Below are 14,769 nucleotides of genomic sequence, written 5' to 3' on the forward strand. Positions count from 1 at the left end.
CATTTCCTGGCTCCATACCCTTGGGCAGTGCATTTAACCGCTCCTCGCCTCACTTCCTCCTCTGTACATGGTGCTAACGGTCACAACCTCCTGCGAGGACTGTTGGGGGGGTTACATGAAGAGTTACTGGGTGCCCAGTTTCTCCCTGGGTTCCCCGCTCCTTCACTGGCCAGCTGCAGGTCACATTCCTAGTCACCGTGGCTGGTTGCCTCTTCAGCTCTCTGACCTCTAAACATGGGAAACCAGAACTTGGTTCTGAGCTCTCCCTCTATCAGCACACTCTCTTGACGTGACCTTATCTGTCCGTGTTTTTGAATTCGTTCTACATGCCAATGACTCCCAAATCTATATCTGTAACGTTTACCTTCCCCTAGACTTGATGTCTCCACTTGGATGTCCATTAAATTGTCTCCGAGGTACTGTGGCCAAAGCACTAATCTTGATACTATTCTCCCACACCGCAATTCTCCTCCTCCCCAAGGCTTCCCCACCTCTTCACGGCCCCACATCCACCTGCCCAGGTCTAAAGCCACATCGAAGAGTCACTCTTGATTCCTCCTCCTCCTTGCTTCTGTGTCTAATTCATCTGAAGTCCCGGCAACCCTGCTTCCAGAACTAGTACCAAGTCTGTCTGCCCCTCTCCATCCCCACAGTCACTACCTAGACCCAGCCTCCATCGTCGCCGGCCTGGGCTACGCAGACATGCTCTGGTCTCCTGGCATTCATCTTGCCCACAACAATCCACCCTCCCCTGGCCTTAGACCTGCAAATCAGGCCATGCCCCTCCTCTGCTTTTACTCTCCAATGCTTCGGTCTCACATGTTCAAACCCAGACCACTTTGCCGGGACCACAATGCCATCTGGGACCTGGCTTCTGCATGCCTCTGGGACCACGGCTCCCATCACTCCCCACCTTGTCCGCTACTGTCCAGTGCAGCTCAGCCATCCAGCTCCCTCTCCACCCACAGGGCTGGCTCCTTCCTCTCATTCCGGCCACAGCCCAAACGTTGCCTGCTCTGAGGCCCTCGTTGTCCAGCCAGCCTAAACGTGTACAGCCACCCAGCCTGTAGTCATTTCTTTGCCTTTCTTTTCATTCCCGGCATGGCATCTATCAATATTAGATTTTTTTGTTTATTTCTTATATATTGCTAGGATCGTTTGTCTGGATTTTCCCCACTAGAAGGTGGAGGGATAGTCGTGAAATCAGGAACTAGGCAGTCTTACTCATTCCTCAATACCTGCAGCAGTGTGCTTAATAAGCATTTGTTAATTTAACGTGTATGTGGAATGCATTCAGGAATAAACACACTTCAAAAGAGAAAAAAAAAAATGAAAGCATCTAAAAATTGCTGAGAGTGCCCTTCTCTGTGGCCCGACAGTTGGGTCATTAAATGATGCTTCTGAGCTGATTCTGCGGCTGGAGGCATGTGTTTCAAACTGAGGCGCCGTAGAAGGCCCTGTCTCCCCTGCCGGGGGGCATTCTAATGGCAAGCTTCCGTTTTCATGATCTTACTCCCTTTTCTCAGAATAGAGGACAGTGACCCAGGCTTCCCTGAAGGAGTGCTGGTTCCGGGAAAGGGCATTCCCGGCTGCTATCTCCCCTCCCTAGGGGAGGCCCTCTCCCTCACCCATGGAAGGTGCAGACGCAGATTCAGACATGCCTTGGCTGTTAGTCCCCCGAAGGTCTGCTCACACAAACCTTGTAGTGAGTCTAAGGATGCGCTCTGAAAGAACACCTTCTGGTAATGGAACAGACAGAGAAATGAAGCTGCTTAAGCGCCAGGGAAGCTTCTTAGGAACGTGGTGATGGAGCCGCTCACCGGTGACAGCGCTGCGGCCCAGTGCTGGCAACAGCAGGCACCCAGCGAACATGTGTTAAGCCAATGGCGCAAGGCAGTTGGTGAACTGAGGGAGTGGGGGGAGCAAATCTGAGGGGGAACGCTGAAATGAAGGAATGACTGGCAGGCATTGGGCAAGCAAGGCTGCAGAAGGCTCTGTTGGTCCTGGCCAAGAAAGGATCCCATAGCCCCGCAGGGGTCAAGTGTATTTGAGAAGAAAACGGACTTCCATGCCCTTCTTTATCATCTTGCAGGGATCCTGACCAAACCGGACCTGGTGGACAAGGGCGCCGAGAAAAATGTGGTGAGCGTGGCGCAGAACCTCACGTACCACCTCAAGAAGGGCTACATGATAGTCAAGTGCCGGGGCCAGCAGGAGATCACCAACAAGCTGAGCCTGGCGGAGGCCACCAAGAAAGAAATGATGTTCTTCCAGACGCATCCGTATTTCAGGTGAGTGCCTGCAGGACCCTGGAGCTGGACTCCGTGGGAGCCGCTCCCGCCCTCGCCCCCACCAGGACGGGCCAGCATGATAACCAAATTGCATGTAAAATTATACAGTGTAGCGGAACCTAAACTTGACTTTATTTTCAGTGTTAAATTCGTTGGCTTATTGAGACAAATCATTTTGTCGCGGGCTCTGATGATGGTGCTGATTAAAGATTGTAATTCGGTGTTCCACGGGGCATAGGGCGCTTGGGTTTTCCAAAGCTTGGCCTTCTTATGTGCATCCCATCAAATCTTAGGAGGTGCACATCGCAAGTGAGGGTCTTCCCACTTCTACAGACAAGGATGATGAGGTCAAAGCAATAGTGAAGGAAACAGGACCGGAAACAGATCTCCGAGCCTCCAGAAACCCATGCTGACCATCGTAAATGCTGCACCTTAAAACTTGCTTTGGGGCTCCCTCCGCTGTGTTAGAGCCTGCAAAGGAGTTGGGTTTTGTGAGGTCTGATCACATAATTGAATGGACACCCCCTCCCCTGGGAATGGACCTTTAGGCCACTGCACAATGGACATTCTCTTTCGCTTTAAGACCACATCCCACGTGCTAAGACCACATCCCACGTGCTAAGACCACATCCCACGTGCTAAGACCACATCCACATGCTAAGACCACATTCCACGTGCTAAGACCATTATCTCTCCCCTCCGGACCTTCCCAGGATGCAGACCGCTCAGAGACTTCTCGGCCCAGAAAAAGCCTGCCACAGTCCTTTAAACCTCTGACTCCCCATCCCCGGGGGCTGGCGCCATTTTGGGGCTCAGCCCACCTGGTTTTCCAGGTGACCTAATGAATTCATAATTCTGCACCTCTTTTGGCCTCGTGCCTTCCTCCTGCGGCGACCCTAACAGTTTTATTAAATATACATGACCCCGCAGGACGCTGGGGCTTCTCCCGCTGGACTGGGCCCTTAGCCCTCCCATGCTGTGCAGGATCTTGATGGTCCCGAGCAGGTGGGAGCCACACAGCGAGCCCCAGCGCCACGCCTGCTCCAAGGAGAGATGGGGGCGCAGACCAGGTTGCTACTCGCCACGTGCCCTTGGGCAGCGGCTCCGCCTTTCTCCGCAGCTCAGGGAGCGCCACACAACTGCCCCACAGGAGTGTGTTCCGGGTAAATGATAGGACCCACGTCAAAGTCCCGGTTCCTTCTTTCTTCCCCTCTGCGCCACCTTGGAGGGGAGAAACAGACCGTTTTTGTTGTTGCTGTTGTTTGTTTTTTTTTTGTTGTTGTTTTTAAATAGATTTTTATTGATTTCAGGGAGTAAGGGAGAGAGAGAGAGAAAAATATCAGTGATGAGAGAGAATCATTGATCAGCTGCCTCCTGCACACCCCACCTTGGGGATTGAACCCCCAACCCAGGCATGTGCCCTGACTGGGAATCGAACCTTAAACTCCCGGTTTATAGGCTGAGGCTCAACCACTGAGCCACGCCAGAAACAGACCGTTTTCAATAGCGTTGGGGGCCTGCAAGGCGAGGGAACTGCTCTCTGGGTGGGGAGAAGATTCTGTGATGATCCCGCGCCCGGTTCTCAGTCCTGAGCAGCAAAGCCTCCTGGTTGTGTCCTGCTCCAAGGTTTCTGAGTCTGGGGTGGCGCAAGTTTCCAGTTGAGGCTGATAGTGCTGGGCCAGGGGCCACACTTGGCAAACCACTGCTCACGGGTTTGGGGAACAAACTGCGGGCCCCAGGTTGTTCTACGGTCTCTGGAACTCACTCACCTGCATCCCAGAAATTGGATGTCCATTATCAGCTCCCCAGTTCCCCATCCCCTAACCCTGGCGCCCACCATCCCACTCTCGGGTGGTGTGAGTTTTGGCTGTTTTTGATTTCTTACGTAGGTGGAATCAGGCAGTGTGTGTCCTTCTGTGACTGGCTTCTGTCATCTTAGCATTATGTCCTCGAGGTTCATTCTTGTGGTCACATGTGACAGAATATCCTCCTTTTTAAAGGCTGGCTCAGATCCCATCGCATTGTTAAAGCAAACACGAACGGGGGCCAGACTTGGAAGTCCCCTGAGCAGACATCAGCAGATCAGTCACCCAGGCAATGCCTAACTCCGCTCATTTCACAAGACAAGCCGGTGCCCACACGCGTGCTCTTCTTGCTTCTGAAAATCATAAACGAAACTTAAGCTGTTCCCCCAACTTGACACGAGGCAACCTCTAACCAATTTCCTTAGCTTTAGGGAAACTCTAGTCTGAGAGCCGATCACCACGCGGAACGAGCTGCCCCTGCTTCCCCACTCCGCGCTGCTTTGAGACGCGTCCCTGAGCCTCACTCCGTGTCTGGGTCTGAGCGCTCCTGGGTGGCAAGCTGCCTCTTTGCTGTGTGCACTGTACGCTTTCACCGGTTACTGCTCGGCGAGCCGCCGGTTGTGCTTCTGTTTTCTTTCTGAACGTCTGGCAGCATGTACATAGCGCATTTTCTTCACCCACTCGTCTGCCATGGACGTATCGGTTATTCCCACATCCTGGCTATTGTGACTGGTGCTGCTGTGAACAGAGAAAGGCTACCATCCCTTTGAGATGTTGATTTTAATGCTTTTGGATAAATGTGTATAAGTGGGAGTGCTGGATCATATGGTGGTTCTATTTTTAATTTATTTTTAAAAAATATATATTTTATTGACTTTTACAGAGAGGAAGGGAGAGGGATAGAGAGTTAGAAACACCAATGAGAGAGAAACATCCATCAGCTGCCTCCTGCACACCCCCTATTGGGGATGTGCCCGCAACCAAGGTACATGCCCTTGACCGGAATCGAACCTGGGACTCTTCAGTCCGCAGGCCGACGCTCTATCCACTGAGCCAAACCGGTTAGGTCTATTTTTAATTTCTTGAGAAGCTTCTATACTGCTTTTCCTAGTGGCTGCACCATTTTGCATTCACACCAACATTGTACAAGGCTTTCAGTTGCTCCACATCCTGGCCATCACCTGCCTTGGTTTTTTTTATTGATATATATATATATAATGCATCCTAACAGATTGAGGTCCCATTGTGGTTTTGACTTGCATTTTCCTGATGATTAGTGATGTTGAGCATCTTTTCCATATACCTGTTGACCATTTACGTGTCTTCTTGGAAGAAATCGCTATCCAACTCTAGCCCATTTTTCACTTGGATTACTAGGTTTGTGTGTGTGTGGGGGGGTGCTATTGATTATAGGAGTTACTTACATTTTTTAAAAATTAACCCCTTATCAGATATATTGTTTGCAAAGATTTTCTCCCATTTTGTAGGTTCTCTGTTGATTGTTTCTTTGCTCTGTGGAAGGTTTTCAGTTTGATGTAGTCCCACTTTTAGTCTATTTTTGCTTTTCTTCTCAGTGCTTTTGGTGAAATCATTTTCCCCTATGGTTTGTTTTTTTTTTTTCTTTTTTTAAAATTATTTTTATTGATTTCAGAGAAGAAGAGAGAGGAAGAGAGAGAGATAGAAACATCAATAATGAGAGAGACTCATAGATCAGCTGCCTCCTGCATGCCACCCACTGGGGAATCAAGCCCACAACCCAGGCATGTGCCCTGACCGGGAATCGAACTGTGACCTCCTGGTTCATAGATGGATGCTTAACCACTGAGCCACACCGGCTGGGCTCCCCTGTGTTTTTTGTGGGGTTTTGTTCTAGGAGCTTTACATTTCATGTTTTATGTTTAAGCCTTCAGTACATTTTCAGTTGACTTTTGTGTACGGTATGAGATAAGGATCCAATTTCATTTTTCTGCATGCAGACATATAGATTTCCCGATATCCTCTGTTGAAGGGATTATCCTTTCTACATTGTGCATCTTGGCACCGTTATTAAAACTGAGTTGACCGTATATGCACGGATTTGTTTCTGGGTGCTCTATTCCGTACATGTCTGTCTTTGTGCTAGCACTTTTAATAACAAACTGTAGCTTTGTAATATGTTTTGAAATCAGGAAATGTGGTGCCTCCCACTTTTTATTTTTAATATATTTGTATTGATTTCAGAGAAGAAGGGGGCGGGCAAGAGAGATAGAAACATCAATGATGAGAGGAAATCATTGATCGACTGCCTCCTGCACGCCCCCTATTGGAGATCGAGCTTACAACCCGGGCATGTGCCCTTGACCAGAACGGAACCTGGGACCCTTCATTCCGCAGGCCAGCTAGGGCTGGTCCCTCCCACTTTATTCTTAGTCCTCAAGATTGATTTGGCTACTCAGGGATGAATATTTGTTACCAAAAATAAAGTACGAGTTTGGACAAGTCACTACACTGCTACGAAGTTAGGTTGTTTTTGTTTTCCTGTGGACAAAAAGATCCCTTACTTCAGTGGTCGGCAAACTGCGGCTCGCGAGCCACATGCGGCTCTTTGGCCCCTTGAGTTGTTAGCAAAGGCCGGCTTAGGAGTACCCTAATTAAGTTAATAACACTGTACCTACCTATATAGTTTAAGTTTAAAAAATGTGGCTCGCCAAAGAAATTCCAGTCGTTGTACTGCTGATACTTGGCTCTGTTGACTAATTAGTTTGCCGACCACTGCCTTACTTCATCCGTTTGTTGGGATGATAAAAAGAGAAGGCAAGCCAAAACCGGTTTGGCTCAGTGGATAGAGCGTCGGTCTGCGGAGTGGAAGGTCCCAGGTTCGATTCCGGTCAAGGGCATGTACATTGGTTGCGGGCACATCTCCTGGTGGGGGATGTGCAGGAGGCAGCTGGTCGATGTCTCTCTCTCATTGATGTTTCTGGCTCTCTATCCCTCTCCCTTCCTCTCTGTGAAAAATCAGTAAAATATATTTAAAAAAAAAAAGAGAGAGAGAAGGCAAATGTCACCTTCCTAGCACCGTGCTTGCCTCGGTTAGGCTCGTCCCGTAATTAGCAATTGTCTTTCCCTCTTGCTCCCAGGCTTCTCTGACACCATGCGGCCCCCCGGGGGCTGAGTGCGCTCACTCACCCACTGCCAAAGCCCAGGACTGGGCAAAGGACCGCCCGGGTCCTTCCCGAACTCACATGCACCGTCTTGTTTCAGAGTCCTCCTGGAGGAAGGCAAGGCCACGGTGCCCCGTCTGGCAGAGAGACTCACCACCGAGCTCATCTGGCACATCAACGTGAGTCATGGGTTGGCTGCAAGTTATAAAAACTGCAGCCTGCGTAAATCACTCTCTGTCACGCAAGGGCTCAAACACTGCATTGAACTCTCCAAATACGCAAACAAGCCCATTCTGAAAACCAAATAAACCAAATGGCCCCTGGCCAGAGGCTCCCAGGCGAGCAACTGAAACAGGGGAGGAGCAGGGCATGATCTGGAGACAAAAAGGGGAACCGGTCAGCGTGGGGGAAGCAGAAAGGACCCGCGGTACCAGCTCAGCGTGGTAAAAAGCAATGAACGCCAAGGTAGCAGATTTCTCTCTTTTCAGTGGTCCCTAACACTTCACAGGACATAAAACATTGTCCCAGCCTCACACTTGTAAGGAATACGTGTTTGGTTTCCATGGATTCTCAAAAATGGGCAACTGCAGACAAACTTCATGATGTTGTTTAAAGATGGTACAAGCGTGGCTTAGTGCTTCTTGAGACCTAGTAATGGAGCTTGCCTGAACCTTTGTACATGAGGCTGGACCACAGGGCAGGACTGAAGGTTAACCTCAGAGCAGAGATAACCCCCGGGCCTGGGTTTCGTCCATGCTAAACTGCTCAACCGTGAGTCAGACCAAGACAAGGAATGCTTTTGAGCCAGAAAACACACACTCAAAACATATTTGGTGGGCCCTGGCTGGGTGGCTCAGTTTGTTTGGCGAGTCATCCCATACACCAAAAGGTTTCGGGTTCGATCCCCGATCAGAGCGTGTACGGGAAGCAACCGATCAATGTTTCTCACATCAGTGTTTCTTTCTCTCTCTCTTCCCCTTTCCCCTCTCTAAAAAATCAACTAAGAAAAAAAAGACATATTTGGTGAGAAGGAGGCAGTGGGCCTGAAATGGTAGTGCACACAAGAATCCCCTTGAAATTTGGTTAAAGCTCACATCCCTGGGCCCCAGACCCAGAGTTTCTGAGTTAGCAGGTCTAGGTTGGGGCCCCGAATTTGCACTTGTAAGTCCCCAGGTGATCTAGGGAACGCACTTTGAGAAAGACTGATTCTGATGGAATCCCCTCAGTTTGCAGAAGGAGGCACCAAAGATCTAACCCTGTCTAATTGACAAAACAAACAGATGTTTCTGCAAAGAGATGTTGCATTTTGATAACATTTTTGATAACACATCTCTCAACATTTAAATTTTTACGTTAAAACTTAAATTTGTAGTACTTTAAATTAATTTTTAATGTATATCAAGATTCAATTATGGTAATTATAACTTGAAATATACATATATATGTTTTGTTTTAAAGAGCCCACGAGACCTTATTAACTTCTTGGTGTCCCCCACCTTTATCGCCATTTTGTGTAGCCTTGACAAGCTGCCTCTAAGTCCCAATGAACGCCTCCTGCCGGGCTGGCTGCAGCGACCTCTGGCACCGAAGCAGGACTGGGAGCGCTGCTCGCTCAGGTGTCTTTACCTGCAGGGTCCACCTGCGTGCGCTTTGGAGGTGGTGAGCAGGGTGCAAACTGGAACTCTGCCACTTACTAGCTCAGCAATGACGTCCAGCTGTTGGCCTCTCTGAGCCTCAGGCTCCTGTCTTGGAAAAAGGCAATGAAGCCGGTGCTTTCCTGCACCGAGAGGCGTCACTGAGACACAGTGCGTGGGCCAAAGGCAGCCCTCCGGGTGCGCCCTAGGGCCTCTGTTCTCCTCACCTGCATCGTGATTGGTTAGGACTGTACCCAGCCTGACGCCAACCCCCACGACATAGCTTCTACCAAAGTGCCCCTTCGCAGTCTATGACCTTCAGATGCTCACCAAGGCGAAAGCTGACACTGTGTTCAGGTGTCATTGATCTGGAGATACAAGACTCTTACCTAAACCAAACAAAACCAAAACCGGTCCCTCCCCGTGTTCCTCGCTGTAGAACAGAACCACGGATTCTGCAGGCCTTGGGCTGCGCCCTGGCTGCCTGCAGAGCCTCCTCGGGCTCCTCCATGGGCCTTCACCTCAACGCCTCACACAGCGACAGAAACCTCCCCGCCCTTGACTTCCCAGCGGGATTCTGCCCCTGTGCCCAAGAGACGTGTCAGCTCGCTTCAAACTGTGGCGTTTCACTGTTTGCTATTATTTTGTTCAGAAATCACTCCCGCTGTTAGAAAATCAGATCCGGGAGAGCCACCTGAGCGCCACGGAGGAGCTGCGCCAGTGCGGGGAGCACATCCCCAACACCGACGCCGACAAAATGTTCTTTCTGGTCGAGGTGAGGACTCGTGGGGCTCCACGTGACACTCGGGCACAGAATCTGGCCTCTCCCTGCGGCGGCCACACCCTCCCAGGTGGCCCAGCGCATCTCCGGGGGCCTCTGTGCTTCCCTGCCTGGGTCCTGCGGGTCCCTGTCCTCCCTCCAGTGTCACCTGGGAGAGGAGGGGTGGGTGGGTGATGTACTGCCAGCCCCCACGCCACCCTGTGCCCCGGCCCGGCTCCTCAACCACAGCACAGTTGAATGACGTTACTTCTTTTTCAGAAAATTAAAGTGTTTAATCGGAACATTGAAAGGTTAGTAGATGGAGAAGAAGTCGTGAAGGAAAAAGAGACCCGCCTATACAACAAACTCAGGGAGGAGTTTAAACAATGGGTCCTCGTACTTGCAGCCAATTCCCAAAAGGGTAAGTCTTGGGACAGGGCTGCCCCAACAGCAGTGTCTTAGTTACCAAGGCCAGGCTACTCCCAGCACAGAAAGTGTGGGGAGCTGACTGCCCACCCCAGAGACCCTGGCCTGCGGCATGCAGGCCTGCATGACTGAGCGGGAGCCTGCCCTCACCCACTCTGCAGAAAGCAGCTCTGCATCCCGGACTTTCTTCTCTCTCGCATCTTTGTTGTGAGGCTAGACAATCCCACTTCCCCCATTTCTCCCTTCCAGTAACCCCTCAGCCAAAACCAGAGGTGAAGGCTTTGATAAGAGTCTCCTGGATCTGTCTGGCATGCTTCCAACTTCCATTCTGCTCCAGCCAGGATGGAAGTAGGCTGTATGCGTGTGTGTGTGTGTGTGTGTGTGTGTGTGTGTGTGTGTGTGTGTGTGTATTGCATCTTTGTCCATTTTGGCACTTGATAAAAACAGCACTGTTGCCTAGCCGGCGTGACTCAGTGGTTGAGTGTTGACCTATGAACCAGGAGGTCATGGTTCAATTCCTGGTCAAGGCACATGCCTGGGTTTCGGGCTCAATCTCCAGTGGGTGGCATGCAAGAGGCAGCCATCAATGATTCTCTCTCATCATTGATGTTACTATCTCCCTCTCCCTTCTTCTCTGAAAGCAATAAAAACATATTTTTTTAAATGTCTGCCTCTTTAAAAACAGAACAAAACAAAACAAAACAAAACAGCAGTAACAAAAAACAGCACTACTCATTTCCACGGTAGAATTCCTCCAACCCTAGTTTAGCTGAATTTTTGAGAGACTTGTAAGTGAAACAACATGTAACTTTTTATTTTCATTGAACTCATCCTCATCCTTTCTATCAACTATACACACTCAACTTCTCTCTCGGGGTGATGACTCTCAGTTGAAATACATTTTTTTAGAGTCAGATTTTGTTCCTGAAGAGTCACTGTCAGACCTTGTATTTTTTTCACTATGAAAAGGACTCCATTTATGCCGGGGTTCTTTTTCCAGCATTACGAAGGGTTCAGCTATGTGGAGAAAGGAGCTGCACATCGATTCAAGAAGAAGTCCAAGGACGAAAGATAATTTTGAAAGGCACTGGGGGGTCAGAGGAGCTTCAGCTAAAGAAGCTAAAGACTCTCTCCTTGTCTAGGACCCTTGTTTTTTATTAACACAATTTGTTCTAAGGCAAGGTGGAGATAATACACTTCAAAGGGTAGGATTTACAGAAGCATTGTCAGGTTGGGGAATAGCCTACAGCTGTTCAGGTGTTTGGCCAACAGGAGGCAATAACATGCAGATTAAGATGCCCTGAGCTGCCTGGCAGCAAACAATCCTATTGGGGGAGATGCTTTTTAGCCGTTCCCACAGGTAATGTGGCTCAGCCGTTGTTGAGCCCCCCAAGCTTCATCAACCTTTTGATGAAACTCTTGTAATTATGACATGCTGGAATTGGTTCCTGGCACATTTAGAAGCATTGCCTTAGGGTACATCCAGTTGGTGAGCAAGACTTTTAAAATGCCTTTATCTTTAAAATGTCTGTGGTTTGCTGAGACCGGTTTGGCTCAGTGGATAGAGCGTCGGCCTGCGGACTGAAGGGTCCCAGGTTCGATTCCGGTCAAGGGCATGTACCTTGGTTGCGGGCACATCCCCAGTTGGGGTTGTGCAGGAGGCAGCTGATCGATGTTTCTCTGTCATCGATGTTTCTGACTCTCTCTCTCTCTCTCTTCCTCTCTGTAAAAAGTCAATAAAATATATTTAAAAAAAAATAAAATAAAATAAAATGTCTGTGGTTTGTTTTACATTGCAGTTAAAAATATTATTCATGAAGAAGTCTCAAAATATGAAAACCAGTATCGGGGCAAAGAACTTCTTGGGTTTGTCAACTACAAGACGTTCGAGACCATCGTGCAGCAGTACATCCAGCAGCTGGTGGGGCCCGCCCTGAGCATGCTCCAGAAGGCCGTGGGTGAGGAGCTCTCCCAGTACCGCCCAGGGTCTCCATGCCTTGAGGGAGAGACTGGGATGGAATGACCAACCACAGCCTTCAGATCTCCTTTGCCCATTTGGGGGAGAAGGGCGCCAGTGCATGTGGCTTCACCTAGTCAGACCTACCCTCCACGCAGCTGTGTGAGGAAGAGCCGGATGCTCACCCGGGGAGGATCACACACGCCAGGAAGGACAGGAAATTGAGGGCACCTGCTCAGGGTGGGTGGTGACCATGGATCTTGTGTCTCCCCAGGAGTGTGTAGCATCCCTTCCTTCTCTCACGGTCTGTAGATCTGGATAGGGGCCCCTGCCATGATTTCTCCGCCCTGTGCCATTAAGCCATTTGATTCCTGCTTGCATTTCACTGATGTTTGGTTTTTCCTTTGGTCAGAAACCGTCCGGCAAACGTTCATTGACGCAGCCAAAATACATTTTGGCGAATTTTCCAACCTTAATCAAACAGCCCGGGTAAGTACCCCCAGTTTGCCTGCTGGGCACCTGTGCACATTTATTAGGGTCTAGCCTTCGAAAGAAGGCGCATGTGTACTGCCATTTAGACATGCGAGGCTGGGGATAGCATTGTATGCGTCCTGGGCAGGCGACGCGAGCAGCAGCGCTGTTTTGCTTCTGCCCGGGTTTTGGGGGGCTTTTCCTGGGAGACGTGAAACCCAGCACTGACCTTGTTCTGTGTCCCCTGCGACCTGGCAGGACGTAACCGAATGTGTGACTGTCCCTAGTGACTGGCGGTTACGTTGGGCCTTTTTCCTACATGAAGGACAGCATTGTCTACGCGTCCTTGTCCAACATTTTTATTAGTTTGACTTAAAAATATTGCCACTGCTGTGTGGTGCCAGGGTTCTTGTCCCAGCATTACGAAGGGTTCAGCAATCTGGAGAAAGGCTGTGCGTAGATTAAGTAAGAGTCCAGAGATGAGAGCTAATTTTGAAAGGCATTGGGGGCCAGAGGAGCTTCAGCTAAAGGAGCTAAAGGTTCTCCTTGTCTCAGAACCCTTGCTTTTTATTCATACAGTTTGTGCTAAGGCGAGGTGGAGAAAATATACTTCAAAGGGTAGGGTTTACAGAAGCATTGTCAGGTTGGGGAATAGCCTACAGCTGTTCAGGTGTTTGGCCAACCGGAGGCAATAACTTGTAGATTGAGATGCCCTAGCTGTCTGGCAGCAAACAGTCATCCTATTCAGGTTTGGGGGAAGTGCCCTCTAGCCACTCCAACAGGTAATTACAGATGTGACTCAGCCCTTGTTGAGCCCCCAAGTTTCATCAACATTTTGATAAAACTCTTGTAATTATGATATGCTGGAATTGGCTTCTGACAGTGTGGGTTTCCACTTAGCAACTTAACCACCCTGCCTGAATGCCAGTCGCCATACATGGAAGAGAGCGGCTCTAGATAAAACTCTTTCCGGCCTCGGCTGTGGCCAGAAGCTCATTCCTCACCATTTAAAGCCTCAGGCCTCCTTTGCCCTTAAATTATTTTTTAAATATGTTTTTATTGATTCAGAGAGAGGAAGGGAGAGGGAGAGAGTGATAGAAACATCAAAGATGAGAGAGAATCATTGATCGGCTGCCTCCCGCACGCTCCCTACTAGGGATCGAGCTCTCAACCTGGGCGACAGGGAATCGAACCATGAGCTCCTGGTTCTGGGGTCGACTGAGACACCTTAAATTTGTTTTTAATTCTGTGTTCAACATCACAGAACTTCCTGAGCTGTTTAAACAATGAGGGGGCACCAAAACAGCAGTGACGTGCTTCTCTTTCTTACACAGAACAAGATTGAAGACATAAAAGCAAAGCAAGCAGAAACAGCAGCAAATATGATCCACCTGCAGTTCAGGATGGAGCAGCTGGTTTATTGTCAAGACCAGATTTACAGTGAGATTCTGCAAAAAATTCGGGAACAGACTTTTAACACGGACGGAAGCGTTTCACAGGCTCCTCCCCTGAGACTGTCTTCTTCAAATACTTCGTCTTCTGTTTCCTCCATCACTGAGATCGGGATGCACCTGAACGCCTACTTCCTGGTGAGTGTGGGTGCACGTGGCCCGTGCTGGGGCGTGCTGACTGAGAGGTGCTTACCTGGGCGAAGCAGGGAGGGTCCCTTTCTGCTCTGCAAAACAACTCATCTATTCTCTATCATCTAACAGGAACCCTGTCAGACACTTCTAGTGAATTTGCCCCCAATCAGGTTCTTCATGTGGCAGAGCATGTACTCAAAAGTAACTCCAGCCGAAACCGGTTTGGCTCAGTGGATAGAGCGTCGGCCTGCGGACCAAAGGGTCCCGGGTTCGATTCCGGTCAAGGGCATGTTCCTTGGGTGCGGGCACATCCCCAGTAGGGGGTGTGCAGGAAGCAGCTGATCGATGTTTCTCTCTCATCGATGTTTCTGACTCTCTGTCTCTCTCTCTTCCTCTCTGTAAAAAAATCAATAAAATATATTAAAAAAAAAAAAAAAAAGGTAACTCCAACCCCAAAGTGCTTTATATTCTATGCTCCACATGAAATACAAAGTTACGGCTCTCAGAGTGCAGCAAAATGCGACTCACCTTGCTGGTCATGTTTGGCTCTCCTTGATGTTTAGAAGGCGTTTCAGCTCCTGGCGTGCTTGACACTCACCAGCTGCACAAAACGGGAATGAAATTCCTTTCCCGAGATTATGTGGCCTCATCAGCTTCATGGTTTCTAACCCGCCCCCCCAAGCCCCACTCGTGGACTAAAGC

General features: G+C 49.5%; 1 protein-coding gene across 2 annotated transcripts in view; it reads left to right on the forward strand.

The window, feature by feature from the left end:
- Positions 1-14,769, forward strand: part of MX2 (MX dynamin like GTPase 2) — a 33,299-nt gene that overhangs the window by 14,997 nt on the left and 3,533 nt on the right. For both annotated transcript variants that reach the window (XM_008145694.3, XM_054713557.1), the window contains 7 exons: positions 2,093-2,291; positions 7,337-7,415; positions 9,523-9,645; positions 9,910-10,051; positions 11,856-12,014; positions 12,426-12,502; positions 13,819-14,073. In XM_008145694.3, the coding sequence (XP_008143916.2) occupies positions 2,093-2,291; positions 7,337-7,415; positions 9,523-9,645; positions 9,910-10,051; positions 11,856-12,014; positions 12,426-12,502; positions 13,819-14,073 (1,034 nt within the window). The remainder of the gene's footprint in view (positions 1-2,092; positions 2,292-7,336; positions 7,416-9,522; positions 9,646-9,909; positions 10,052-11,855; positions 12,015-12,425; positions 12,503-13,818; positions 14,074-14,769) is intronic.

This window comes from Eptesicus fuscus, chromosome 3, assembly GCF_027574615.1.
Source record: "Eptesicus fuscus isolate TK198812 chromosome 3, DD_ASM_mEF_20220401, whole genome shotgun sequence".
Taxonomy (NCBI): domain Eukaryota; kingdom Metazoa; phylum Chordata; class Mammalia; order Chiroptera; family Vespertilionidae; genus Eptesicus; species Eptesicus fuscus.